Source organism: Mauremys mutica, chromosome 14, assembly GCF_020497125.1.
Source record: "Mauremys mutica isolate MM-2020 ecotype Southern chromosome 14, ASM2049712v1, whole genome shotgun sequence".
Taxonomy (NCBI): Eukaryota; Metazoa; Chordata; order Testudines; family Geoemydidae; genus Mauremys; species Mauremys mutica.
In genome coordinates this window covers 26,553,035-26,580,571 of record NC_059085.1, presented here as the reverse complement: position 1 = coordinate 26,580,571, position 27,537 = coordinate 26,553,035, and the positions used below count along the sequence as shown (strand labels likewise).

Here is a 27,537-nt window from a genome sequence, read left to right as displayed (position 1 = left end):
CACTTGTACTTGCATTTGAGCAAATGGAGGTACAAATATAAAAAAATGACAATATATTATCTAAAATAACACAGGAAGTATATTTTGACACTTTGGACTACATCATGCCCTTCATGGTGCCAATTTGATTGTGTGGTCTGGGGTGAGAAAGAGCGTATATCACTGTATGCAGAAGGGCAGAACCTCTCCCTACAGTTTAACATAGTGGCCACAAATACAGTGCACTGGATTGAGCCCTCAAGAATTCCATGTACAATTCCATGTACATAAATTAAGGACCAAATTTTCAAAAGTGACCTTTGATTTTTGGTGTCCATATTAAGACACCCAAGGCACAGTTTTCAGAGGTACATGGCTTCCACAGATGCTCTGCAACTCTGATAATTATGTCCTACGTGTCTATAGTTTGGCACCACATTTAAAGTCACTTTGAAAATTGCCTGTAGGGATGGTTGTTCAATGTGTTTCTCTTCTAGAGGATATGCTTTGATGTTATATGTGACAGTTTGGGAAATCTGTCTATGTACAATTTATGAATTCTGTTTGAGATTATAAATTCTCGGTATGTTTATGCCCTGTGTTGTATTCTTGCATCATTATTCCTGTGCTAAGGAGAAGGGGAATGTTCCTGGGTGTCTGCCTCTGAAGTAGATAGCTATTAAGGATAATCAACAACTGAATACATGTTGCCCTAGCAGAAGTGATGTGGTCTAGAAAACATGCACCAGGCAAGAAGGGGTTAAAGAACGGCTTTAGGCTCAGGCAGCCTGGCCATGCCATGTCTTTGAGGCATGTCAGTCTTGGAGGAGGTGTCTTGAAAGGGAGATGTGGGGTTGTTTTGGTGAGAGTGTGGGAAGCTAGATATGCAGACTCAAGGACGGGCTAGTTCTCATCTGCTAGTAGGCAGTAAACAGGATAATAAATTAGAAGGTGGTACAGAATGGCAATTATCCAATGAAGTTACAGCTGTGCTTGTGTGTACCTTATTAACCAATTAGCAACTGCTTGATTGCCTGACCTTAATTGTATATAAGAGCATGCTGGAGAGAAATAAATGACTTTGCTTCCAATCATATTGACTGTTGAGCTTTGTTCATGTACGCCTGCGATGCAACAGGGAGAAACCCCGTTCAGAAAGGCCTAGCCCTATGAGGTGGATAGACCTCTCTGCACTAGCTACCTGGTGGGAGACACCAGTAAGAGAGGGCTGACTTGTCTAAATCTGGGGACTAATTAGGAAAAAGGGAAAAGCTGAATGAGGCCGTACAGCCTGAATGATCCAGGCTGTAAATCCAGCTCCATGGAGAAGAGGTGTCTTGAGGGGAGAGACTGAGGTACTGCCTGAACTGCAACTTCAGCTCCAGGAGGAGTATTGGGGCAGTCCAGAAGGATAGTTTGAAATACACCCTAGCTACTGAGGGAGAGGCTGAGACCAGCTTTGCAGAAGTTCCTTACTGCAGATTACTAATCGGCGGCAGGGTTCAAAGAGCTGGGGAATATGCCTTTTACCTTTTAGAGAGAGTATCAGAGGGGTAGCCATGTTAGTCTGGATCTGGATCTGGATCTTTTAGAGAGAGAATTTTTAATGATAAAACAGTTCTCCCTTCAAGCCATTGTTTCCCACTTATAGAGTACTGGGCCTATCTGAAATCCATTTTAATTTTCTGATTGCATTTTCTATTTTTTTAATGAGTTTTTTGTTTCTGATTTATAATAATAAATATATAATTAGGTTCTGAATAAATTCAGCATAGCTACCGAATCTTGGCAGCTCCAGCATATTTTACATATTTGAGTTATGTAAGGATTGGGTCAAAAGGATTAGAGCTTTCAAATGTCCTCTGGGTCCAGAAATCTTTTGGTAACTTTCATCATAAACATGGTTTTAGTGAATAGAGATTTATGGCATTTCATAAATATGTAGACTTTTTAAAGATTACTACAACTTTCAAATGTTATTCTTAAAGGATGAGAAATGTTTGGAGAAAATAACAATAGAATGCTTCTGTGAATTGTCTCTGTGGTGAGAACTCAAACATTACAATGCAATATTTATCTCAATTTGCTTTATCCTTCGGGATGTTCTTTATTTTTTCATGATTTGGAGAAGTGAGGAATTTAACAAATGGATCTTTGACATGTTTTGCATTTTTAAATGAACTTTTGGCTGTACAGTTTATTGGCTGATTCCTACTCCTATTGCCATTGATCTCAAAAGGAGGAGGACAGGCATCTATGGAGCAATTTATAAAATAATTCTGACTAATTATGATTGTAATTAAATATCTTCAAGTTGTCAGACTTCATATTTTTCCTGATTTTTAAATAAAATCTCTGCCAAATAGCACATTTCTTTAATTAAAACCAATCTGCAGTGTTTTATAAATAAAAGAACTTTAAAATGGAAAACGAGATTTAAGGGATTAACCTATCTCACACAAAAACAGGCAAAAAAATTGTAGAGCCAGTGTTTTCCTCTCTTCCACAAGTGGAGGTAAGCCAAATCTCATGGATTTGGATGGGGGAGACAATAAAGGGGAAGAGCCATGTGATAGGGCACTATTAGTAGCACCTTAGTCACTGATGTTGCTACAGCATGAAGTAGGTTGCAGACTCAGCTATGAGCAATTAAACACTTTCTGTTGGGGAATTATGAGCACCTGGATGGTAATCAGTAGGTAAATATAGTAATTTGAGAATATAAGTAGAAGGAATAGGAAGCAAGAGGTAGCTCAGAAGGTGAGACTGGGTTGGGGACTGAAAGCTGTGTGGAAACCTGTTATGCTTTGTAAGGAAAAAAAATACACATGGTGGAAAGGTAATAACCAGGTGTGTGTTTATGAGTGTGAGGCCACATGAAATGGCCAGGTAGTGAAGTACACTGAGTAGAGACAGGTGCCTTGTGACAACCTAGCTCTACAGTATTCTCCTATTTTCCCTTCAAACTGCCAAAAAACTCTTCCATGAGGCTCTAGAGCCATTGGTGGGGAGGGTCAAGATGGAGGATCTGGTCACTGAGGATTTATACCCATCCAAATTTGTGGGGTAAGTGCAAATTACTATAGATGAGTCTACATTAATTTGTTCCCTCTTCACAGATGGATAACCTTTGAATGATTCTCCAGGAACAGCTGCCATTGGAAGAGGTGCCACTATGAATAGATCTTGGGGTGCATGATCTGGCTCTCTGAGAATAACATCTCATGGTATTGTTAATTCATCTTTTAATCCAAGATATAACTTGGAAGTGTGGAGGCATGTGCAAATGTTTTCTAAAAAGAGTATTGAGATTTTTGTTAATTTCTGCAAAGATTTAAATTTGATTTAAGGAATGGATGAAAGTTTGAGATATTCATTATTTTATCGTAAATAAGTAGCTCATCCCTTCATTACAATCCAGAAGCATGAACAGATTGCATTAGCTTCTGAACCCATCACAATTTCAATATATTTTTTAAAAAATGATTTTGCTCCCTCCTTGTGGTCTTCTGAAGGAAAGATCTTATGCAGGGACTAGGTAGGAGATTTTTTGGTGTCTGCCATCTACATCCAATTCCAGCAGTCATAACGATTGATTTGTGATCCCTAGTATTGCTGTGGTTATGCCCCTCTCTCCTTCACCACCATCTGGAGGCTTTCGCTATTGACAAATAAATGGAGTAGAAAAACCTTAACTAGAGAATGTGAAATCTTTATCAGGCACTGCTGCTATGAACTCCATTCACATGAACTGAGTACAGAAGACCTCTAGATGGCGCTGTGAGGGGGTCTTAAGCATGGCAATACTAGATTATGACAAATAATGCACTATTATTGATGATGGAACCTGAAAGTGTCACTGCGAGTGAGTTTATTCTTTTGGGGGGCTAAGCTCACTGATCAGAAGAGGCAGAATCTGGTAGGGATGTGTGTCATGACCTGGAGTACTCCTGTGTCTACAGCAGTGCAGCTTTGTTATGAGGTAGTTATTGAGGCCGTAGCAGCCTCCTGTAGTCACATGATTTATAGCCCCCTAAGACTATAAGTTAGTTTAATGCATATTTGAATACTAAAAGAAACTAACATCTGATATAGAGGTGGGAAATATCACTTCATACACCACTTAGCCAAAATGAATATTTAAATTAAATATTCAGCAACTTGTTCCTCAGAGATTCAAGCTCACAAACTCACTGCTGTTCAGCTGTTAGTCTTGAACTAAAAGACTGAAAACTGGCAGTGTAAATACATGCATATTGAGAGTCAGAGTTATATTACGTGACAGTGAGACCAATCAGAAGAGCTTTTTGAACTCGGTGCTTAATTTCTTTTTTGCTTAGAGATTTCTCCACTAATGTAGTCTGTCTCCAGGCTGGCAAGCATAGAGAGCTTGAAAAAATAAAAGAGGAAAGAAAGCTTGTTGGTCAGGTGGGATTTTTCTAAGGTTCCTCTCTCTGAGGCTTGCTCGACACTAGAAAAATGACCTATCGCTGACAATCCATAAAGTTGAACATCATGTAGCTGCAAGTGTAAACAAAGAGAAACTGTATTCAGCACCATTTCTGTACACTTTGTTTTTGGTTTACATTTGAACTAAACCATGTTGAACATCAGTTCATCTGTAGTGATGTGATTTCCTAGTGTAGACCAGGCTTCAGGAACTAAGAGAGGCAGCGGATGTGGTAGAGCTCTGCTCTTTAGAGGTGTGCCAGCAGTGCCATAACAAGGACGAGGCAAGTGAGCCACTTGCCTTGGGTGCGCAAAGCGGAGGGGCACAGCCCTATCGTGATCAGCGGTGCTTTGGCGGCAGCTCTACCGCCACTGCTTCTTCGCTAGCAATTCAGTGGCAAGTCCCTGAGTCCTTGTCGGATGGAAGGACCTGCTGCCACCACTTCATTCATTCTTCGGCGGCAATTTGGCGGCGGGTCCTTCTCTCCAAGAGGGACTCAGAGAGTTGCCGCCAAAGAATGAATGAAGCGGCGGCGGCAGGTCCTTCCCTCCGACAGAGACTCAGGGACCTGCCGCCGAAGAGCCTGGAGCTGGCCCTTGCCTCAGGCACAAAAATTCCTTGTTACGGCTCTGTGTGCCAGCCACGGAGAGCCTGTCCAGGGGCAATCCATTCAACTTCTAAATTGAAGAGCACTTATCCTAAAAGGCTAATCCTTATGCAATCCCATTTTTACAGGTATTTCTTTTTAGGTGTGTGGGAAAGTCTGTATGATTAAAAATGTCCCTAGTGCCTCAAATATTTGGCCCAGGGATCCTGCTCATGATGCCACTTGACAAGTTGGGGATTGCCAGAGTTGGGAGAAGAGTCCCAAGTCCTAGCCCCACAGTGGGGATGGAGATGTGACCTGTAGATCTCTGTGTGGATCCTCCCTAGCCACCCCCACATGTCTTCCTCTGTCCCCACTTTCTAATCCCTAGTTTTCTGAGAAGGGCAGCTGATGGAGTCCTGCTCCTCCAAACTTGCTGAAGAGTTCTCTGAACCACAGGAAGTTGATCATATCCAGTGGCTTCATTAGTATCAGAGCTATGCTTCATGTGGGACTCTGCCAGCCAGTTTTCCCTCTCCCTGCTCCTGGTATGGGGTGAGACGTGGGAGAGAAGGGAGACCGCTGAGCGGTAATATTGGCAGCCCCTGGGTCTGATTTGACTTTCCAAGGTTGCTGGAAGAGAGAGTCTGCTGCAACAAATCAAAGGAAGTTTGTCACTGTCTCTAAATGGCTACTATTGTGAGACCAAGTGGTACATGGTACATGAATTAAAAAGGACATAGAGACATTTATAGAGATAATATATTAATACATAAAGCTAATTACTGTTCAATATCTATTATACACTCTGGGCTAAGTACTGCTTTCATTTATACCATTGTAAATGCAGAATAAGTCAACAAACTTCAGACCCTGAATTTACAACTGTGTAACTGGGAGCATTATCTGGCCCTCTGACTGATATACAGTATAAAGAGAAATACATTTAAAATTTTTTTTGGTTAAAGCTGGAAAAAATTGTTCTTAAATAACGTTTCAGAATGAAATGAGTAAGAGCTTTTTTTTGATTATAGCATGGGATTGGGAGTCAGGAATCATGGCTTCAATTCCTGAACCTATTGGATTTTAGACTCCAATTTCCCATAATGGTACTTACTTCTGAAGTGTTTGAAGTTGTGGGTGGAAGGTGCTATGAAAGTGTAAAATATTATTACAGAATTAACTAACACTGATGGACTTAAAATTGTGAATAAAGTGAGAAACAAATGTTTCTGGATGCTTTTCTTTAATCTTGAAAAATTAGGTGAGATTTAAGGTGAACTAAGTGATTTGATTTAAACTTTGAATAAAATTTGTGTTGAACTTTTAAAACTTTTCTTTTAAATTCTATCTGAATTTGTTGTAATAGAAATGCAGTTGCCAAAATGACTGTCATATGACCTCTTATTTAACAGATCTGCTTTATTTGTGTACTCATTCATAGCTGCTAACTTAAATGACAATTGGGTTTTTATATTTATTCCTCTTCATGCTGCAAAGTCACCAGAGCAAAGAGAGGATTGGATTTTATTCCCCCTTCTGCATCAGCAGAATGATTGTTCATTAAATTGAAGTCAGTCATACCTTTACAAACCTATTGGAGGCCGGGGACAGGTGGGGTGGGGTGGTGTGTGTGGGAGGGTGAGGTTGCATAGTTATGGAAGGTCAATGGTATTATATAACTGTAGCAGGAGGGCAATTTTTTACCATGAGAGTACACAGTACAGGGCAATGTATGAATCTAGCACAGTGATTCTCAAACTTTGTGTACAGGCATTGGGCAACCCCTTTCACACAACAAACCTCTGAGTGTGACCTCCCCTTATAAATTAAAAACACATTTTTTATATTTAACGCTATTTTAAATGCTAAATTTATAAACCTATTTAAAATGAAACTTCTCAATGCTTTTAAATTAAGACTAAAACACATTTTATTGAATTGTTGTTAAACTGAAAAATTATTTGTTTAAATAGTTACTATTTAATACTGGGGGAGCATGAAAAAACTTTGTCAGTCACTTTTCATAGCAGACTTAGTGCCCTATTGCTACCCTTACTTCCGCAGTTCTGTGTTGCTGCTGGCCATGGGGCTGCCTTCAGAGCTGGGTGGCTGGAGAACAGCAGCTGCTGGCAAGGCACCCAGCTCTGATCTTTGGGCTGGGAGGGGTGGCTATGGGGAGGGGGGCTAGGCAAATTTTGGAGTGGCTGTAACCCCTGCAACCTCCCCCAGTGCTGCCCAACCTGCCTGACTTCACATTTTAAATCTTTTAGTGTTCTGATTGAGCTGCGATTTAATGCAACTCCTCAGCTGCTGAACAATCAAGCCCTCTATTGTTGTCTCAGTCTCACCTTGTTAGTCTCAAGACAACAAACCTGTGTCCACAATACTATACTCCCCAGACTCCAATTTCTTTAAAATGGTGATAATGCAAATGCATGTTTTGTTTAGGATCCTTGCAACCCCCTTTTGCACGATCAGCTCCAGTTCGATTCATACAGAGAGCAAGATAATGGAGGCTTGGTTAAGTGGGGTTCTTCTGCTGCAATATAACGTATAGTAGACCCTCTACTATACGTTATGTTGCAGCAGAAAGGTGTGTGTAATTTTCTAAAATGCTAGATTTAAATTATATGTTCTATAGCAGTTGCTTTCTGTTTTGTTCATGTCTGTGTGACCCTCACATAATAACCTGGTGAGCCCCTGAATGTGGATGTGAGAGTGTCCAGAGCTCTGTAGGAGACAGAGACTGTGTGAGAATCAGGGGGAGAAACTCTTTCACACGGTGTTTGTGCCTAGGGTCTGTATTGTTCGTATCTGTCTGTGTGTGGGTGTGAGACAGAAGAGACTTTGGACGGGGGGCGGGGGGAGCGTGTGTGCGTCCCACTACCCAGCATCCTGCCCGCGGCTCAGGAATAAGCACTAATAACAGAAGGGATGAGCCACTGTTTAGGGTCCCTCTCCGAGAGAGCGCAGCGGCTGCGTATCTTACACTTGAGCAAAACTTTTGCAAGTTTATCGTGCCATTACAGCAGTAGTGAGCGGCGAGAGGAGACCTCCGCAGGGCATGTGGCTGTGCCAGCCTCTCCAACGGGGAGCGTGTGGAGAGAGAGACGGAGTGGCAAGGGGGATGGGCCACCAGATCCCTGGGGATCTTCAGCATTAATCCCCCCTTGCTCCCCGCCCCCTGGCCCCTCCCTGACCCTTCAGCTCCTCCGAAGCCGCCCAGCGAAGCACGCCTCGGCACTATACGCTGGCAGCGAAGGGAGCAGAGCCAGCTCGGTGCCCGGCAGCAGCGGCGGCCGCTCTGGGAGCGACAAGCAGGCGGGACCCCCCGCGCCCTCGGAGGCGACATGGGCTGCCTTGGCCGGCTGCGGCTCCCCTGCTGGCTGCTTGTGTATTGGGCTCTGGTCGCTTCCGCCGCCGCCCCCAGACGGAGACCCTCATTCCGCGGCCACGTCCCGGAGAACTGGCCGGCGGGCACGCGGGTGAGCGGGCTGAGCATCCCGCTGACCCGGCTGGGACCGGAGCCCTGGTGCGCCAAGGTGCAGGGGCGCCGCTGGCACCTGCAGCTGCTGGGCGAGGACCACGCGCACTTCCAGGTGTCGCTGCAGGCGCGCTCGGGCCAGGTGTGGCTGCGCACCCGCCGCCCGCTGGACCGCGAGGCGCGGCCGCTCTACGCCTTCCGCCTGGGCTTGTGCTGCAAGCGCTGCCCGCCGCGCGGCGCGCCGCCCGCCGAGCTGGCCACCCTCACCGTGCTGGTGCTGGACGCCAACGACAACGCGCCGCGCTTGGCCGGCCCCGGCCCGCCGGGCGGCGTCACCCGGCTCCGCGTGGAGGAGACGCTGGCGCTCAGGTCCCAGGTGTGGCAAGTGCGCGCCGAGGACCCGGACGCGGGCGCCAACGCCGAGCTGCGCTACTTCGCCCGGCCGGGCAGCGCGCACTTCTTCGTGGTGCCGCGCAGCGGCCGCGTGCTGCTGGTGCAGTCCCTGCTCCACGTGCGGGCGCCCATCCCGCTGCGCCTCTTCGCCCGGGACCGCGGGCAGCCGCCCCTGCTCAGCGCCCCCCTGGACATCGAGGTGCTGCCGCAGGTCAAGCAGCTGCCGCCGCCGCCGCCCCAGCGCAGCCGCCGGACCCCGCTCCAGCCCGACTCCCCGCTGGCGCTCTCCTTGCCCGCGGATGCCCGGCCCGGGACTCTGCTGACCACGCTGGCCCCGGCCAGGTTCGCCTCAGCCTGGTTCGAGCTGGTGTCTCCGCCCGCAGAGGAGTCCCCGCTGCGGGTGGACAGGGAGAGCGGGGACGTGACTCTCGCCAGGACCCTGGACAGGGAAGCGTCCGCCATCTGGGAGTTCATATTCCGCGTCCAGGAGAGGCAAGGTACCGCCGCCACCCCCGCCCCCTCCCCGGGCGTGGGAGAAGTGCTCGCGCTGACGTGCGCGCAGTGAACATGAGCGCACACTGAGTGTGCACACACACACCTACGTGGATATGCACAGGCCAGCACACACCTTGTACACGCACATCCATGCATACACGGGCACTTAAATGTGTGCATAGAATCTAGTACATAGCAAAGTGCATACACAGACACAAGTGCATATACATAAGTGCAATGGAAATGCAAATAGGCAAGCTCACAAGTCTGTGTACATACCTTCATAAGTGCACTTATACATAGATGCAAACACCCAAGGCTATTACAAATATACAGGTGTCTGCCTTTGTCAAGGTCACACAGTTAGTAGCATAACAGTTTCTTTTTTATACAACTTGCTACTTGGTCTTGTATGAACTTTGCTAAATTAGAGGGTGGAAATTATCTGTCAAAAATTTAAACATGTGTGGTGACCCTGTTTTAGCAAGGAAAATTAGAGATTTGCTTGCATTTAGCTTTTAAGACATAGCTAATTCCAAAATGATGATGGAACAGTTATGTAGCAGAAGGAGTTTTTACTGTGTAATTTAGAACATAGTCTAAGTTAGTGGTCCCCAACGCGGTGCCCGCGGGGGCATCTTAATGCGCCCGCATCCTGGCCCCCGGGAGAGCACCCGCTGGCATTTCGGCGGGGACGCCTCTCGATGACGCCGCTTGCTGTCGACAAGCGGCGTCATCGAAAGGCGTCCACGCCAAAATGCTGGCGAAATTCGGTGGCATTTCGGTGGGTGCTCCACCACCGCAGTGGTCCTTCGGCTGGCGCCCACCAGCCAAAAAGGTTGGGGACCACTGGTCTAAGTTGTAGTAATCAGTAATGTAAAAATTATATAGATACCTGGAAGAGTGACAGTTTTAATGTACAGGCTTTACAGTTCTATAATTTTCGGTATAATGTAAAAAAAGATGTAAGGATACCATGATGGCTGAATATTTAAAAGCAATTAGAAATGTTCAGAAACATCAGTGATATCAATATGCAGCATGCTAAATTTATAGGCGATCACACAAAATTATATTATGGAATTAAATGAGGTAAATTGTGTGTATATATATATTTTTTCCAGTAAAGTATATTTAGTGTAAAAATAACTCAATATATTTAAGTAAAATATTTCCTGGGGCCCTGATCCTGCATGTGCTTCACTTTAAACATGTGAGTAGTCCTGTTGAGGTAAATGAGACTTGGCATCTGGCATGCTTCAAGTTAAGCATATGCCTGTTTGCAAGGTTGGTAACATGGTTTATATATTGTATGGCTCAATTTTTATGTGAGGATTCTGATGATTCATGGATCCTTATGCAGTTTATACTATCACCAGAAACCCTCAAAATAAATAATCTTATTCAAGTAAACAATATGTGTAATATTTTAAACTATTTTATTCACCTTTTGACTGATTTCATCTGATTTTTTTTTTACATTCCTATTTCAAATGTGAATTAATAAGCAACACAATTCTTTCTTTACTTGGTTTCTCATTTGGAGCTGTGAAAGTGTAACTAAGCAGATTTATAATTGAGAATATAGTGCTTACTCCTGGACATCTAGTAAGTAGACTTTTACATTTTTAATCTTTTTCATACTGTGTTTTAGGTTTTATTTTTATTTTAATCTTAGTTTGATATGGAAACTGGACATTTGGGAAATAACTTTCACCTGAAATAAGTTTGTTTGATTTCTGCGGAAAGCTCTAGGTTGGCTTTTTTTCTTTAATTCTAAGTGAAAATTACCAGATGTTCCGCAGTGGATAGGCACTTCCTCTAGCCACAGAACAGGTATAGCAAAGATTGGAGTAGTTAGAAACACTTCTGCCCCTCCCCTTATAGGAGGGCAGAGGAGTGAGAAGGTAGTTTATTCTCTAGTCCTGTTAATTCCTTGCTGAGAATGCCAGTATGGGTTCTAATTAATGTTGGTAGTTTTGATTACATGGATGCTTGTCCCCTGTGAACTGGACTGAGATCACAAACTCATTTCATGTAGGTCACTGATCAACTATCAAAATCAGATCTCTGTCTCTTTCTTTCTCTGCTTCTGCTGAGCCTGTCATTGTAGTATGTAGGTGCTGGCCATAGTGTTATGACTTTTGGTCAGTATGCTGGGCTGAGTTTGAACCACTAATCTAGAGGTGAAAGACTAAATTTCAAAGTAGGAGCTTTTCCTGTGTTCTATCCTCATAACTCAATCCTGAACAAGGCTCTATGCCATGTAGGCTCTCATTAATCAGAGACTGTGACAGAAGTTATTGGGTCAATCAGAGTGAACTTCTGGGATTGTCACCCACTCTATCATGTAGCCCAACCTCATCCCTTTGTTGTTACAGTTCTTTCTGTCAGTATCAAAGAGATGCCGTTGGCAAAGTGGTAGCTAACCTTGCCCCCGGTGACTAAAAGCCTTACCTCTGAGAGGGTTTTTACTCTTATCTGGTCTGAATAGACAGCATTCTGAAATTGCTCTTGAATAAAAGCCCATTGCATGATAGAGTGATATATTATATTCTAGGCGATTTGCATTAACCAAGTTGAAATGTCTAAACAAACAACTTGTCCAGCTTGCTTTTTTTTGGATCTATACCATACTTTCAACAGTTAGCCTGTTATGTTTTCTAGTTGCATCACTGAACTGATAATAGGTTTCAAGGAACTAGATTGTGACTGTAAAAGACTTGAGCTGACAGTAATTAATGGTGTGCAGTGCAGATAGTGTTGCTTTGGTGCTGCTGATTTCAAGTTTCTGTGCTGTTAAGCATAAGTTTAAAAGTAAAGCTTCCTTTAAACAGTAGTTTCTTTTGGTCAGACAAAGATTAATACTGAACTGACATTTTCAAGACTGATAAACTTCATTTATTATTTCATGGCATCCCAAAAATGTGCTAAATGTTCCACAGAAGATATAAAAGCTACAGTTCCTTACTTAAAGAGCTTCTATTCCAAACTTCAGAGATGACAGAAGGGAGGGAGGCAAACAGAAGGGAGAGGATAGGGCAAGGAAAGAGATCATGCAGGTAATCAATTAAAACCATAAAAACAACGAGGAGTCTGGTGGCACCTTAAAGACTAACAAATTTATTTGGTCATAAGCTTTCGTGGGTAAAAAACCCACTTCTTCAGATGCATGGAGTGAAAATTACAGATACAAATATTATACACTGGACTCCTCGTTGTTTTTGTGGATACAGACTAACACGGCTACCCCTCTGATAATTAAAACCATGCACATATGGGGATGGTTTTGTGTTTTAATGAATTTTAAATAAGGAACATGAGGATGATTATAGATAAAGAATATTGATTCCCTTTTCATAAGTTTGGCAGAAGTGAATTTTCAGGATTAAAATGTGTACAAAGAGAGATATTTTACTGAGAATGCACATATCAGTTTGGGTTGTTTCTCCAATTATTTGTTTTGCTCTCAGCTTTCATATTGTCTTATCTAAATCATTGAACATGTCAATAAATATCCTAGCACTGAAGGTTTTTTGATACTAGAGTGCTTATAGTTTTAGAAGTTGATCAATGTTCAGGTGGTATAAAGTGGAATTAATTCCTTTAGTTTATTTTTTACTTTCTGCCTCCTAATTGCTGTCACCTGGCAGTTGCATTAGTCTCCACAGCCAAGCAACAATGTCAAAGATAAGATAACACTCTTAGATGTTTTAGAATCCAAATTCTGCCCTCTTTCTCCATGGTTTTTTTTACAATTCATTTGTAGTCTACAAATTATCTAAATTAGCCAATAATGGTAAAACACAGTAATATCAGGTTGTTCCCAAGGATATGAATAATTATATACACAGAATACATTGCAAAGGTTCTAACTAAAACCAGACAAAATCAAGGAGAGTCTGCATTGTGGCTATGCTATGGTGTTCAGGTACTGCACTAGATATGGTATGGTAAATCATACTCACTATTTATATATAAGGAGACTGAGTAGGGATGTAAGAATACTGCTGTGCATTATACACCTGTTGATAATTTTCAAAATCCCATTGAAATTTATTTTATTTGATTTTTACATATTGTTTTATACATTAACATTATTTCTTATACTACTTTTTAGTGGTAAACGTTAAGTGCAATCACTACACATAGTCCCGTGCTTTCAATTTAAATTATTTTCCACAAGCTGCTCGTTTACATTTAAAAAATGTTTTTAGTATTTTACAGCTGATTTGGCTAAAAATAAGCATTCAGTATATATGAAACAACAAGAAAAAGTGAAATAAAATATGAATGTCCTACAAATGTCACTTTTGCCACATAAATAAAAGCATAGTCTCAACCTAAGATTTCTATTTCTTCTTGATATTATCACATACTCTCATTGTCTTTAAGACTAAGTATAAAGAAAAAAAAAAGATTGTTCTTGAGAACTGCTGTGCATCATTTCCATGACAGTCACCAGATCTTCTAAAAGTCTGTTGTGCAGAAAGTATCTCAGATTGTTTTAGTTGTTGCCTTATGTTTTTTTTTCTAGGCATCATTTGGCAGGATAAACATGTGCTGCCAGGCATGCACCAAAACTTCTTAAAATGGCACCATCCACTTCTTGGACTATTTACCAGTCTAATAGTAATATGGAGTCTATTTTCATCTTTGTCCAGCTGATTACTGAATTTTATTAAATAAACTTCAGGGGGCAAATCCTAATGACCTTACTTATTTCTTAGTTTTCATGGGAGTTCTCTCTGAGGAAGGACTTCAGTATTTAGCTCCACAGAAGGATGTATCCTTTCCATTGCAGCCTCAGTACGTGCCGTGCCACGCCACATAGTCCTGTCTCAAATGTGCCAAACTTTTATCCAAAAAAATGCAATTTAGCTTCCTGATGTGTATCTAGTCTATAGTTTACTTTTCCTATGTACCAGTCTATTTTATCTAAGTTCTGCTGTCAACATGCGGCACCCATAATAGAAGTAATTGATGAAAAGCTGGCACATAAAGGGAAGTAAACTGATGGTATGAGACACAACTGCTTCTAAATTGGATGACTTCTGATGGCAGTTTGGCAGCTCATAAACTTAGATTTCATATAGTCTGCATCTTCTTTTCCATTCAACTTTTGTTTTTCCAATGTATCTGGAAAGGAGAAAGGAAGAACATATACTTAAATATAGTTTAAAATACCTTTATCATGTATACATTTTTCTCTAGGATAATGGATCGAGGTATTATTTTCTATGTTATACTACTAGTCCAGTTTTCTAATGTGGACAACTTAATTGGGACAGCCAAGTCTTTTTGGGCATTCAGAAGTGCACTTAAATCAGGTATTTAGGAACCTAAATACCTAGTTTTTGCAAACTAATAAAATATTACTTGTAAACATTAGAAAAAACAAGTGAAAAATACAGTTGAAGAAAATAAAGATGTATCTGACTTCTAAGAAACATTTTTCTTGCAGCCCGTGTAGTAAAAGACACACATCATAAACATCTCTGTGATAAAGAACGAAAGCAATACTTTCTCTCGTAAGTTGTTATTTCACACACAAAGTATCTGGCCTGATTTTTAAAGTCCTACCTAACATTTTTGTGCCTGCAGTTTATTGTGGAAGCAGTTTTGTGGGCACAATTATTTGTGGGTGCAAATGGGGGCATGTAAATGTCCATCTACTTTATTGCACTCACCGATAAGGTAGATTGTCCCCATTTACTTCCACAAATAACTGCTTGCAAAATTACAGGCTTCCCTCTCCCTGGGATTCTATCAAAACCCATTGATTAGTCTCTTTGGATGTAGATGGGGTTGATTTGAATGAGGGGATGGAGGACAGTTTGCTTCTCATGTAATCTACCGGTATCTAGTGGAAATCTATTAATATTAATTCCTGTGCTGCTCCTTCTCTGTAAAGAGGGAGAAAGGTGCAGGCATGGCAGGCTATGGGAGTGGGCTCAAGGGAAGCCCCACTCCCTAAGTAACCTTCCTGCTGAAGAGCGCAAAAGTCAGGTAGCACACATGGCTGCACTGTCTGACATTCATCTCCTTTCAGCAGCCTAAGTTTCCATTCATCTGTTTTCAGGTGAAACATCAGCCATTTGGTGACTCCCCCTAATAAAGGAGAACCATGAGCAACCCTTGATTACCCCAAGGCATTCAAATATCCCACAGCACAATAATGGGAAAATCCAGACATGCCCATGTTGGTGTGGAGAGTCTCACCTGTGGCATGAGTTCTGCTACATGGGCAAATGTTTGCAGAGTCTGCTCCACAAAGGCTTCCTGTGTGTGGTCATGAAAGAAAGGTTTGAGGATAGGTGGAAGTGGGGACTGCGGTTTGTCAAATATGGTAACAGGGTTGAGGGTAGGCAAGAGATGTTGATGGATCTGCCGCTCCCTGGGTCAAACAGCCACTGTCCTTCATTTGCTTAGCCTCTCCCAAAGGTATACTACCTGATTCCTTCCAACTCAGTCAAACAATAAATGGCTTACTGTAGCCACCCTTTGCTACATACAGTTTGATCTTTAAATAAGTCTCCTGCTCTCAGTTGTATATAACCGCATTGTCTGGTCCAAATCTTTGTCAATTTCTTCATTTTGTGCAAGACAGAGCCCTGTTGTGCAAGAGTTCAGAGTAAGGAGGGACCAACTGGAGTAGTTCCTGTTTCTCTTAGTCCTGTGTTAATCCTTCTCCTGCCCATCTGTATGTAAAGTTTTATATGCTCCTTCACTGGCTAAGTTTCTGTATAAGTAAAGGTTTGCATGACTGGACACGTAGGTGCCCACATTTTAAATTTGGTGTTTAGTTTTAGCTCCCTGGTATTTTCTATATTTTTCAGCCACATATCATATACATAGATTCTTTTTTCTTGCTTCTCATTTGTATTAACATTTGACTAGTATATTTCATGGCTTTCTAATGTCTGCATAGATTTAATACCCATATCTATATTGTGCAGTGGTAATGTCACTGTATTTAATTAACACTATTACAAATATTTATCCATGGGAGGAAGTTAGAAGATCGTAGTCTGCAAGGCACATTAATATTTTAGTGCAGTTCTAACACTTAATAGAAGAAGGCATCAGATTCCATTAATGTTTGTGTGGAATGCTTGAAAGATCCTGTCTCTGTAATCCTCTGTCATCTCAAGCTTCTATGACCTTACTTCATCCCTGGGCATTAGCTGTGTAATCTCCCCTCGTTCACTTTTTTTCTTACCAGAGGATTTACTTAGGGTGATGTTTGACAGGCTCTCCAAGTAGTTAACATCATTCTGTTACATTTTATGTGTATTTGTAGTCTTTAAACCAATACATAATGTGGCAAGATCACCAGTTTTATAGTATTTGCCTATTTTAAGCACTGAAGGTTTTAATTAAAGAAGTCTAAGTATCATCTGTTTTAATTTTATCCAAGGCCTTAGTCACTTACTAGCTGTATTGATTCTGTGAGGATCATCCCTAAGAATTAAGATCAGTAGCTCCTGGTTGATGTTTTGTCTTTTAAAATGCTTATCTGTTCTAGGGGCACTTTACCAGTTGTCTTAAAAGAAAATAATGCTAGGTTAAAATTGGAATTATTACTTAGCTATGAAAATGTAATTATTTTTATGATCACTTTTATGCTATTATGTTTAAAGAAAAATGTACATTTACTGTGTGCATGTCTTTACTGTAGGAGTTATTTATAATTCTGGAATGTTACTGGTTTGTAAACAGCATGAAAAGAAATATAATACAAGAAACTTTTAAAACACCATCCTAATGTTTATGCAAACAAGAGATTTAGATGCTACGTGTTTTCTATTGCAAACAGTCTGATTAAAAATATATTTGTGAAACTACTGGACCTTGAGCACCAAAGCTGTTTAGATCTACTGGCTGTTCTTTGTAGAAATTAAGTGTTTGAGATAAAGAAGTCAGCTTTTTTTTTTAAGATCTAACTGAATTTCAGCACAAATCTGTTAATCTGATGGAAGAAGTAAATTGTAGAACATATGGGTAGAATCTTTCTTTATTAAAGCTGGTTTATAACATTTCAGATTAGAGATCAGTTCTGACTGATATATCAACTATGTTGCACTTCAGTTGATTATTAAATAGTTTGAATTCAGTTCATCCTGATTTCATTTTCTCACAGGTTTATTTATCCTCTCACATTCACAAGTCTATCTTCTAAAATTAAGTGGAATGCCTTTAAACACTTTAATGTAGTTGAGGCATGCTATGTTTCATAATAAAATAAAAGGAATTATTGAAACTTTTCTCCCACAGTAAATCAACATTTTGACTTGATACCACAGTCCGTTAGTTATTGTTACTTCAAGACCAGTCTTTTAAGGTAGTATTTGTGAGTTTTATTTGTTTGCTAGTTACATTATCCAGTGAAACAAAATAATTTCAAGCATCAACCCAATCTAATTTTTTCTTAGTTCTTGTTTATAAAAAATCCCAAACACAAAAACCAAAAATCCAACCATAATTAACGACATTTTATTTGAAAAAATTAGGACCAGTCTGCAAAGAGTTATGCACATGCTTAATTTCAAGCACATGAAATAGTCCAGTTGACTTCAGTGGGAATGGCACAGGGCAGAATTGGGTTCAGGAAGTTGCTGAATTTTTAAGGATAGACCTTGTTCTCTATCATCTCTCCTTGCCTTTTACTTTATGAAGAAGGTTACTGGGGTACAATCCTTTTTAAAAAAACACAACTAATAACATTAGTTACTAGCCCTATCTTGTCAACTTCACCCCCATATGCTACAGAACTATGTAACAATCCCAGATTGGTCCTGAAAAGCCTGCCAAGATCATAATTAGTACCCCCTTTGTAAATCATTTGTTGTTTTTTTTTCTGTTTAATCTTATAGATAACATTTAAGGTCATCTATCAAGTTTTCAATTTTTATGAGACACTACAGAATATTTCATAATGAAATACAATTTTTGCAACTGTATTATATCAATCATTTTTATGACGCAAACTTGAAGACAGCAGTGTCTGCCCTCTTTCCGGTGATTCTTCTTTGAATGCTGATCCCTATGTGTATTTCACATGTCAGTATGCAAGCACTCTGTGCGCATGAAACTGGAGAATGTGCAAGTAGTGTCCATTGGTCTGCACCTGCACTTTGGCGCTCCTTGTGATAGTACCTAGTGTATAAGAGGACTAACCACTTCCCCAGTTCCTTCTTACTTCCACATGGCCTTGGTTGGAATCCTCTGTGTCTGAAGCTTCTTTGTCTTCCTATCTGTAAATATTTTGTAAGTGATTTTAGTGTTTACAATTTTTAGTGCTTTAGCAGTTTTACACTTAATGTAGTTTTCCCCCAAGGGACCCTTCCTATCCCCCTGCCCCCACATGCCTCAGGAGAGGGACTATGCTCAGAGTCCCAGGGTTTAAGAAGTATGTCTCCTGTCCTCGCTTTCTTGGTCAACGATGACCACCAGCACTGTCTTTACTCGGTTGAGGAGGCTCATATCTTCACCAACTGCAGCATCTGCCACTCCTCCCCTCTCCAAGCTCAAGAGGGATGAGAGCTTTGACTGTTTGACCATGAGACCCCAATTGGATCCAGGTCAGGGGGACTTTTCCTGTACAGCAGCCTCAGTCTGTAAGCCGTGCCCCTCTGAACATGAGCTTTGGTGCAGAGGCCAGAGCAGCTAAGCCCAAGGAACTATTGCCTTAAGTTCCTATGGGGATAAGAGGTACTCTTATAGATACAAGAACAGGTCCCTCTCCATCCGACCGAAGGTTTCTGGACAAGACCACTATCAGTTCAGAGAACTTCTGTTTGGGCTGGCAATAGCACCCATCATCTTCTCAGTGGTGGCAGCCTAGATGAGACGAAGTGGCTACATCAACTTTCTGTACCTGGATGATTGGCTCTTTGTGGGAAGTTCAGTTGGCAAGCTTGTCATTGCTCTGTCTTCTGGCATCCTTGGGAAACAGGGCAAAGTCTACTTTGACTCCCATGAAAACCATAGACTTTATAGGAACAACACTAGACTCGACCTCATCAAAGGCTTACCTCCCTATGGAGAGATTCCAGGCCATTAACAGCCTGATAAGACAAGTCACTGGCAGACTTTGAACCACAGTCAAGGCCTGTCTTTCCCAGGAAATGCAGGACATTTGTAGTGCAGCAACCTAGGTTCCATCCATACCTTCATGAAGAACACTACGTGCAAATTCTCCAGTCGAGACACATGGAATGCATGTGTACCCATGTGTGGAATACAGATAGGGACCACATATCTCAAGAAACCTCCTGTTAAAAGAAAGTAACCTCCATTTAAACAATAGCTGATACAAGGGGTGTTACACAGGCCTGGTCTACACTACCACTGCCAGTCGATCTAAACTACGGAATTTGAGTTACGTTAATAGCATAACTCAAGTCGACATAGCTTAGATCTACTTACTGCGGGGTCCACGCTATGATGCTCTCCCACTGACATTGCTTCCACCTCTTCTATCAATTGAGCATGTCTTCACTATACCTGCTAAATCGATGCCGCTGCATTGATTGCAGCAGAGCTCATTTAGCTCTGTAGTGAAGACAAGCCCTAAGAGTAACTAGGATGACATTCAGAAAGATGATATTTAGGCTAAACGTCAGGAAGAACGTCCTACAACAAAGCATTCTATTAGAATTTGAAATAGTCACCTAAGGGTAATTGGTGAAAACTCCATTGCTTGTTACAATTAAAACAAGACTGCAGAATGCACTAGAAAACCTTGTGCAGGGAGCAGCCCGTAATGTGAAGGAGGAGTATGGGTGCCAAACCTGAGTGGTTAAAAATCATGAGATTTAAAAAAAAAAGTTTGGAGTTAATTTTATTTGTCTTCTGATTTCAGAGCATTTAGACTTCACATTTTCAAGCTTTTTTCTCCAACCACGAGTGCTACTTACTTTAAATAAAAATGGAAGCTGAGCAATTCAGATAACCACATGACTCCAGTAGCTGTGACTTTAAGAAAAATATAAAATGTCACAAGACTCATTACAAAATTAGGAGAGTTGGTAACATTGTGAAATAGATGATTCATTGCTCTTTCCATCCTAACCACTATGATTAATTGGCTGCTATTATGAGTGTAATTAAGATTTTAACTGAGGAGGAAAAAATGGAAACCAGACAAACATTTAACTATAGTTGGGTTTTTTTGAGAAACTGAATTTTTAAAAAACGGGTTGGCGAGCATTTCTATACTATCCAAATTTAACTTCCTTAATCCTAGTATGTCTTTCCATGGGCATAATGTTTCATAGCTAAACCAACTTTGGAGAGAAGGTAATGTGCACATTCTTCTAATCTGTTACAAGTCCCTGCATGAGCCGTCAATCAAAGGAAATAAATCTATCAGGTACAGCCAACAACTGATCAAAGGAGTAACTTCCAAGCAAGACTAAGTGTGTTTCTGGCTTGATATCCCTTTCAGTATTTCATCCAACATAACTTAAGGTCACTGTACACATTTCTTGCCATAATGGACATCTCAATTTCATGCAATAATTTCCCCTCTTACACCAAGATAGGTTAAAGGTAGTACAGGTCAACTGAACCTGTCTTTTTAGTTTAATACCTACAGAAAGAAGCATCTCCATATGTCCTGTAGATAGGAAGTTTTTTTATAATATCCCAACCAAATTCCACTATTTTTAGTTATTTATTCAGGCAGATCCTTCTGTCTTTCATGAATTTTAATAGCAAACGGATTTGACTCGTTGGTAGGTTCTTATACAGTATTGAAGTCAGACCCTTCTTAGGTTGCAGTAGTAGATGCAACAACAACTGTTTTGTCTTTATAATGGCCTCAAAGTAGACTTTATTTCATTCATATGACGTCTGACCTGAAAATCCTGATAATAAGGTCATTCAGTAACTTTTTCTGGGGGTGATCAGTTGTTACTTGAGCAACTATTAGATATGTTGAGCTTATTCCTAAAGTTACTCTTATTTAGGCAAAGACTCACTTTTACATCATATCTCTTGACTTTTAGTCTTTCTTCCTTAATCATGAGACCAGCTACTTCCATTTATATAAAACCTTAGGACCAGATTCTGTGTCTCACTAAACTCCTTTTGTGCTGCTCCCATGGCACAAAGGGAGCAGAGACTGAGTGTATTTCTCTCGTTTGGGTTCCCCCAGAGTGGGGGAGTCCCTAGCGGGTATAGAGCCAGCATAGTGTTATGAGCTTGGTGAAAACTTATGGGTTGAGTTAAAACCTCATTCAAAGGTTTGTGATATGTGAATGAGCCCTTCATTTAAGATAGTTGTAAAAGACAGTTAAGGGGCCACAGCTAAAACAAAGCCTAATAGTCTGCCCAGAAACTAGTACCATGTGGATGGAGGGTTCCATTGGGTATTGCGATCAGGGGTAGGTGTGTGTGTGTGTGTGTGTGTGTGTGTGTGTGTGGGAAGAGTGTAGAGGACACACAGAAACTGAGAAATTGAGAAAAGAACAAGAATGGAGAGGGAGAGGCAAAAAGCAAGAGAACCAAGCAGGAGACTGCAAACGCAGTGTGCTGGTAGAAGAAGCTAGAGAGAGAGCTTTTGAGTCTGTTGTTGGCTAAAGAGGCCTGGGGACTTTTGTTCTTGGTTTGTCCTGTGTTTGGAGAAGCAGGACTTTGTTCATTCCTTGTAAGTAAACAAAATTGCATAGAAGAAAATACCAGATTCCATCAAAGGGCAACAATAGCTTTCTCTTTATGCCACCCTCCTTGCAAATCTGCTAGAGAGGGTGCAGGGCTGTTGGCCTGTCTTCTTATCCCCAGAAGGACTAACACCATACCCAAGTCATTTCAAGCCCTTCCTTAAAGGCACACTTTTTTCTTCAGTGAGAAAAAACCCGTTCAACATAAGTTGCACATATAACCTAGTCTGGAGCCCAAAGACCTTTTCCCCTCATGTCTCTCATTCCAGGGCCTGCCACAGGATCCAGCCTCCCTCCTGCTGCTCAGCTCCCAACCTGCATAACGTCTTGGCTTTTATAATCACTTGATTCATTCCTAGCTGGGTCTGATCATCCAAAAGTGCTGTCTGGCTCTGGACCTTCTATTCCTTAAAGGGGAAGACCACCCTGTTATAGAGGGCATATCGGAGCATATAAGAGTGTGCCAAACTCTGGCTGTCCTCAGCTGGCATACTGTCCATTGGTATTACCAGCTGGCATAGTTAATAGCATTCCACAGGCTGTCCTAAAATCAGCAAGAGCCGGTGCAAAACTGGCATGGGATTCAGGGAACCATTAATGACAGTTGTGTCCTCCCCCCACCCCTGTTCTGTGTGCATGCTGAAAAAAATGGTGAGGACATACTCGTGGATGCAAAATTTGGGATGGTTTTGAGGCCATCTGATAACTTGGATTCTGGTGAGGCTTATATTGGTATCTTGTGAAAGGCCATAATTAATTGCTCAAACCATCCAGGCCTTCTTGCAATTCACTTTAAAGTAATACCAAATTCATTAAATAAAATGTGCTCAAAGGTTTGCATGGGAGGAAAAGAGTTATGTTGATATAGGAAACAAAATACATCAGAGCAAAGAAAGACAACTATCACAGATTATTGTAGATATCATGAAGATAATGTGCTTTCACTCTTGAAGAAGAGTCCACTCTGCTTGTTAATTCATGAAGTAGCAGTAGGGGCAGCTTCTTAGGTGGATGCAAATATTATGTTCTTCCAGTGGAGTAATGGGGGCTTGTTAATAGTATTAAAAAACTGTGATGTTAATACAGTCTTGAATGGATGAAATTCCACTGTGAATCTTTATAACAGTAAGAAATAAAGTTCAAATTTGGAGACTTAGTTAACTTTTCTGTCGAAGAATTTCGTCTGCATCTGTCTCCCTCTTACTCTAATTGAATTGGTGTAAAAATAACTATAATTTGAATGTTTTAAATATGTATTTTATTTCAAATAAGAGTGGCTTAAATAAGTGAGCTGACACTGAAAATCCCTCTAAATAAGCTTTAAATCAGTTCTTCATATTTCAATTAGAGAAAGTGGATACAAGGAAGATTAATTTGCTCTTTTTTAAATAAGACAATGAAGGATTACAATAAATGTTGAATTGTGTTGGTTTGTTGAAAATGTGGTGGCCACTAGAACACTTGTTTTTGATGACTTAATCCTGTTAACATTATTTGAATTATACAAAGTCAAATATAACTTGAAGGTTTAAGAGTAAACTCTATACTCTGATTTATCACTTAAAGACTTGTCTGTTCTTCCTACATGCACAAGGCCTTCTACTGAAGTCAGTGGGTGTTGTGTGAACTTTGGAAGAATTGAATAGGCTTGACAAGGTCTAATATGTGGTTCAGAGAGGAAAATTTAGCTCTGCAAATTCAATTTTTGTATCCAGTTTTGCAAGGAGATATACTGAAAAATATCTGAATGTATTTGATTAATTATAGAAAAAAATTTTAATCCAATTTTTCATCTTCTGATTTTGCAACTGGTAAATTGCATATGTATATACACATAAATGCAAAATCCACATTTGCACAGATACATTGAGTAGACTTACAAATACTTGATTTGTGCATTCAAATGCAGGTTTTGTATGTGCAAATAGAAATTTATGCATGAAAATTTAGTGACAAGTTTTGAGACCAGTTGGAAATCTGGCTCTCCATGTCCACTAAAGATATCTGTGCTATACAAGTAGAGAAAGAATTGAAAAGAACCATTCTGGGCTAATATGTAGAAAAACAAATGCAACTGCGCAAGAAGTTTTAATCATTTTATTTCCCAATGTTTATTCATAGACATAGATTAAATCTATAATACATAACATACCTATTTTATTGTTTGTCCCTGGGGGTGCATTAATGCTTACTGGAATGTGGTTTTCTTCTAGGGCACTGTAATCAGATTTGACAGCTGCTGCAGTGATGTGTGCCAAAACAAATTGTAGTTATTTTTCCTCCTTTCTCCAGAAAACAACTTATCCCAAGAATGAATCACCTTAATGAGAAATAGTCTGAAAACCTTTTGCTAACACTTTTGTAATTCTTGGTTGAAGAGTACCGTCAATCTGGTGAGGATGGATATGTCAGAAGGATGGTGCAGTTGCTAGGATGCTAGCCTAGGACATAGGAGACCTAGGTTCAGCTCTCTTCTACACGCTTCCAGTGTGACCTTGGGCACTTTCCTTAGACTCTCTGTGCCTCAGCTTCCCATCTGTAACAGGGATAATAGTACTGCCTTGTCTCATGGGGTGTTTTGAGGCACTCAGACACTAGGGCAGGGGTTGGCAACCTTTCAGAAGTGGTGTGCCGAGTCTTCATTTATTCACTGTAATTTAAAGTTTCGTGTGCCAGTAATACATTTTAACATTTTTAGAAGGTCTCTTTCTATAAGTCTATAATATACAACTAAACTATTGTTGTATGTAAAGTAAATAAAGTTTTTTAAATGTTTAAGAAGCTTCATTTAAAATAGAATTAAAATGCAGAGCACCCCGGACCGGTGGCCAGGACCTAGGCAGTGTGAGTGCCAATGAAAATCAGTTCGTGTGCTGCCTTCAGCACCCGTGCGATAGGTTGCCTACCCCTGTACTAGGGCAATGGGCACCATATAAGTATGTAAAATAATACTTTGAAATGTGATCAGTTATATTTAGCCATTGTGCAAAGTGCATGATTGACAACACTAAAACTGAAAGCCTCTGTTTCTTCCAATAAGAGAGAAGAAAAGAGAACTAAAGATAGATCATGCTGCCTGATGACATGATATTCCTCTGTAGCATAGCATTGTTATGGCAATGAGCATAATCTATACTTATCTACTTGGATTTCTATATGTAAGAGGTTCAATACAAGATTCCCAATAATACCATGCTACTGTGCCTAAACACTGTTCTTGACTGAGCAGTTGTATTATGGGCAGGGCTGGAGCACCACCTGTTATAAAGGTTGCTCAGCACTTCCCATTATTATAAGACTCTGTTTTTAGTTGCTTATTTGCTAGACTTTAACCATTTGGGCTGACATTTTCCATGCTGGATGTCTGCCTCAGACTGAATTTTAATGTTTTTTTGTGTGTGTGTATATGTATATGTGTATATACACCTCTACCCCACTATAATGTGACCCGATATAACACGGGTTCGCATATAGCATGGTAGCAGCAGGGGTTGGGCAGCACTTTAAAGAGCTCCGGGCTCCGGCTGCTGCGGGGAGCCCCGGGCCCTTTAAATCACTGCTGGAGCCCTGCTGCCACTACCCTGGGGCTGCGGCAGTGGTGCTCGGGCAGCACTTTAAAAGGCCCAAGGCTCCGTCCGCTGTGGGGAGCCCCAGGCCCTTTAAATCACTGCTGCAGCCCTGCCACTGCTACGCCAATATGACAGCGTTTCACCTATAACACGGTAGGGATTTTTGGCTCCCCATGGCCACGTTATATCGGGGTAGAGATGCATATGAAAGAGCATACTATGTAGCTAAGACTGTCAGTTGTGGCGGTAGTGCATTTTTGTCATTTGGATATTGGATGGAGGCTCCCAGTTCATTTCAAATTGACTGGTTATACTGCTAAACTAGGCTAAATTCCATGTAAAAGTCTCCCAAATCTAACAGTCTCTTCACCCTGAAATACTTTATCATCTGCCCATAACATTTTCTAGATACCAATTCTCCCATCCATTGAAACAGCACTTGTTACTGAAATAAAGTTTTGGTGACAGTATATATGTATGTAAAATTAAAAAAAAATAGGACAAAACAAACGTCACTGAAGGCATAAAATAGGACTTGTAGCAGTATATTTTTAAAGACAATTTCAAGATAGTTCATTGTAAAAATGCAGAGCAACTGGTACTTGCTTAACTGATGTAAGTTAACTCTCAACGATAACATACTTTGGCAATAGTTCATCATTTACTTAGAGACATGATTTGTTATTTTAAGATGCCTTCTGTGATGCCTTCTGTGTCCCTAGACTCTGTTTATGGTGTCCCTATACTCAAAGAGATCACTTGATCATTACCTGTTAGGTTCACTCCCTCTGGGGGCACCTGGCATTGGCCACTGTCGGTAGACAGGATACTGGGCTAGATGGACCTTTGGTCTGACCCAGTTGGCCGTTCTTATGTTCTTATTAATATACACATTTTCATTTCATGTCCAGGCCTACTTGATTTTGCTGCCTATCAGTCGCAACAGATGGATGCCACACTGGGGTGTCCCTAATAGAATGAATATCTCTCCACTGTCTTTTAATTGGTTATTATTTATATTAAGATACATCCTGCCATGATCATTCTTCTTCTATAATTATTTTTTAACTTTTAGCTTCTGGTTTATTTTAAGTGCTTTAACTTTTACTTTTAAAGCTAGTTGAGAGTAAGGAAGAGAGAGACATGACAGACTGACATCGTTTTAGCTACAAGCAAGGTAAAGTGTATTAGAAGAGAATATGGGCTGTCCACATCTCGATCCCATCAAAGTTATCTCTTTAGAAGGCTTATGTTTTATGAATGAGCAAAATACTGTGCTTAAGAATAAAGTCCATCGTATATTGCATGAGTTTCCAGAACTGACAGTGGAGAAATGTTTGTGCATGATTGTTCTACTTTTTAGAAAAGTATATGTTCAGATTGGGTGCAATTACCAGTAACTTTCATCTCTGTTGAACTATTAAAATGGAAACAGAGATTTCTCTTGGTTAGAGTGGGGATTTAGTGAGAGTTTTTTCTGGAAATATATCTAACTCAGCTTGAAGTCAATAGAAGTTTTGCATGCACAAATGTTGTAGGATTGGGCTTTTATAAAAGTTCAGTATTTTAAAAATATTTTGTAGAAAATAAGATTAAGCAGTTATATAAAAATTAACAAGAAAATAGAATGAACAAGGTTTTCGTAGGTCTAAGACTGAACAATTAATGGAACTTAAAATTTTTAAAAACTTCTGTGTAACTGGAGCAAGTGTATGTCTGATCAACTTCAAAAAGTAAAAAAGTAATATCATCTTGAACACTTCATTTGCTGATAGATTACACTTTTTTTATGCAGGCTGGAATGCAATAGCAATATTGACCTGAAGGCTTTCAAGGCTTTTAATGCTCCCATAATCTTATTTTTTAATTAAATTGAAATGACCTAAAAATGCCAAGAGCAGCCTAACTTC

General features: G+C 40.6%; 1 protein-coding gene across 1 annotated transcript in view; it reads left to right on the top strand.

Moving 5' to 3' along the window:
- The first annotated feature begins 8,368 nt into the window (after nucleotides 1–8,368).
- Nucleotides 8,369–27,537, top strand: part of LOC123349371 (neural-cadherin-like) — a 109,796-nt gene continuing 90,627 nt past the window's right edge. Inside the window, exon 1 of the mRNA XM_044987382.1 lies at nucleotides 8,369–9,392. Coding sequence (XP_044843317.1) covers nucleotides 8,369–9,392 — 1,024 coding nt within the window. The remainder of the gene's footprint in view (nucleotides 9,393–27,537) is intronic.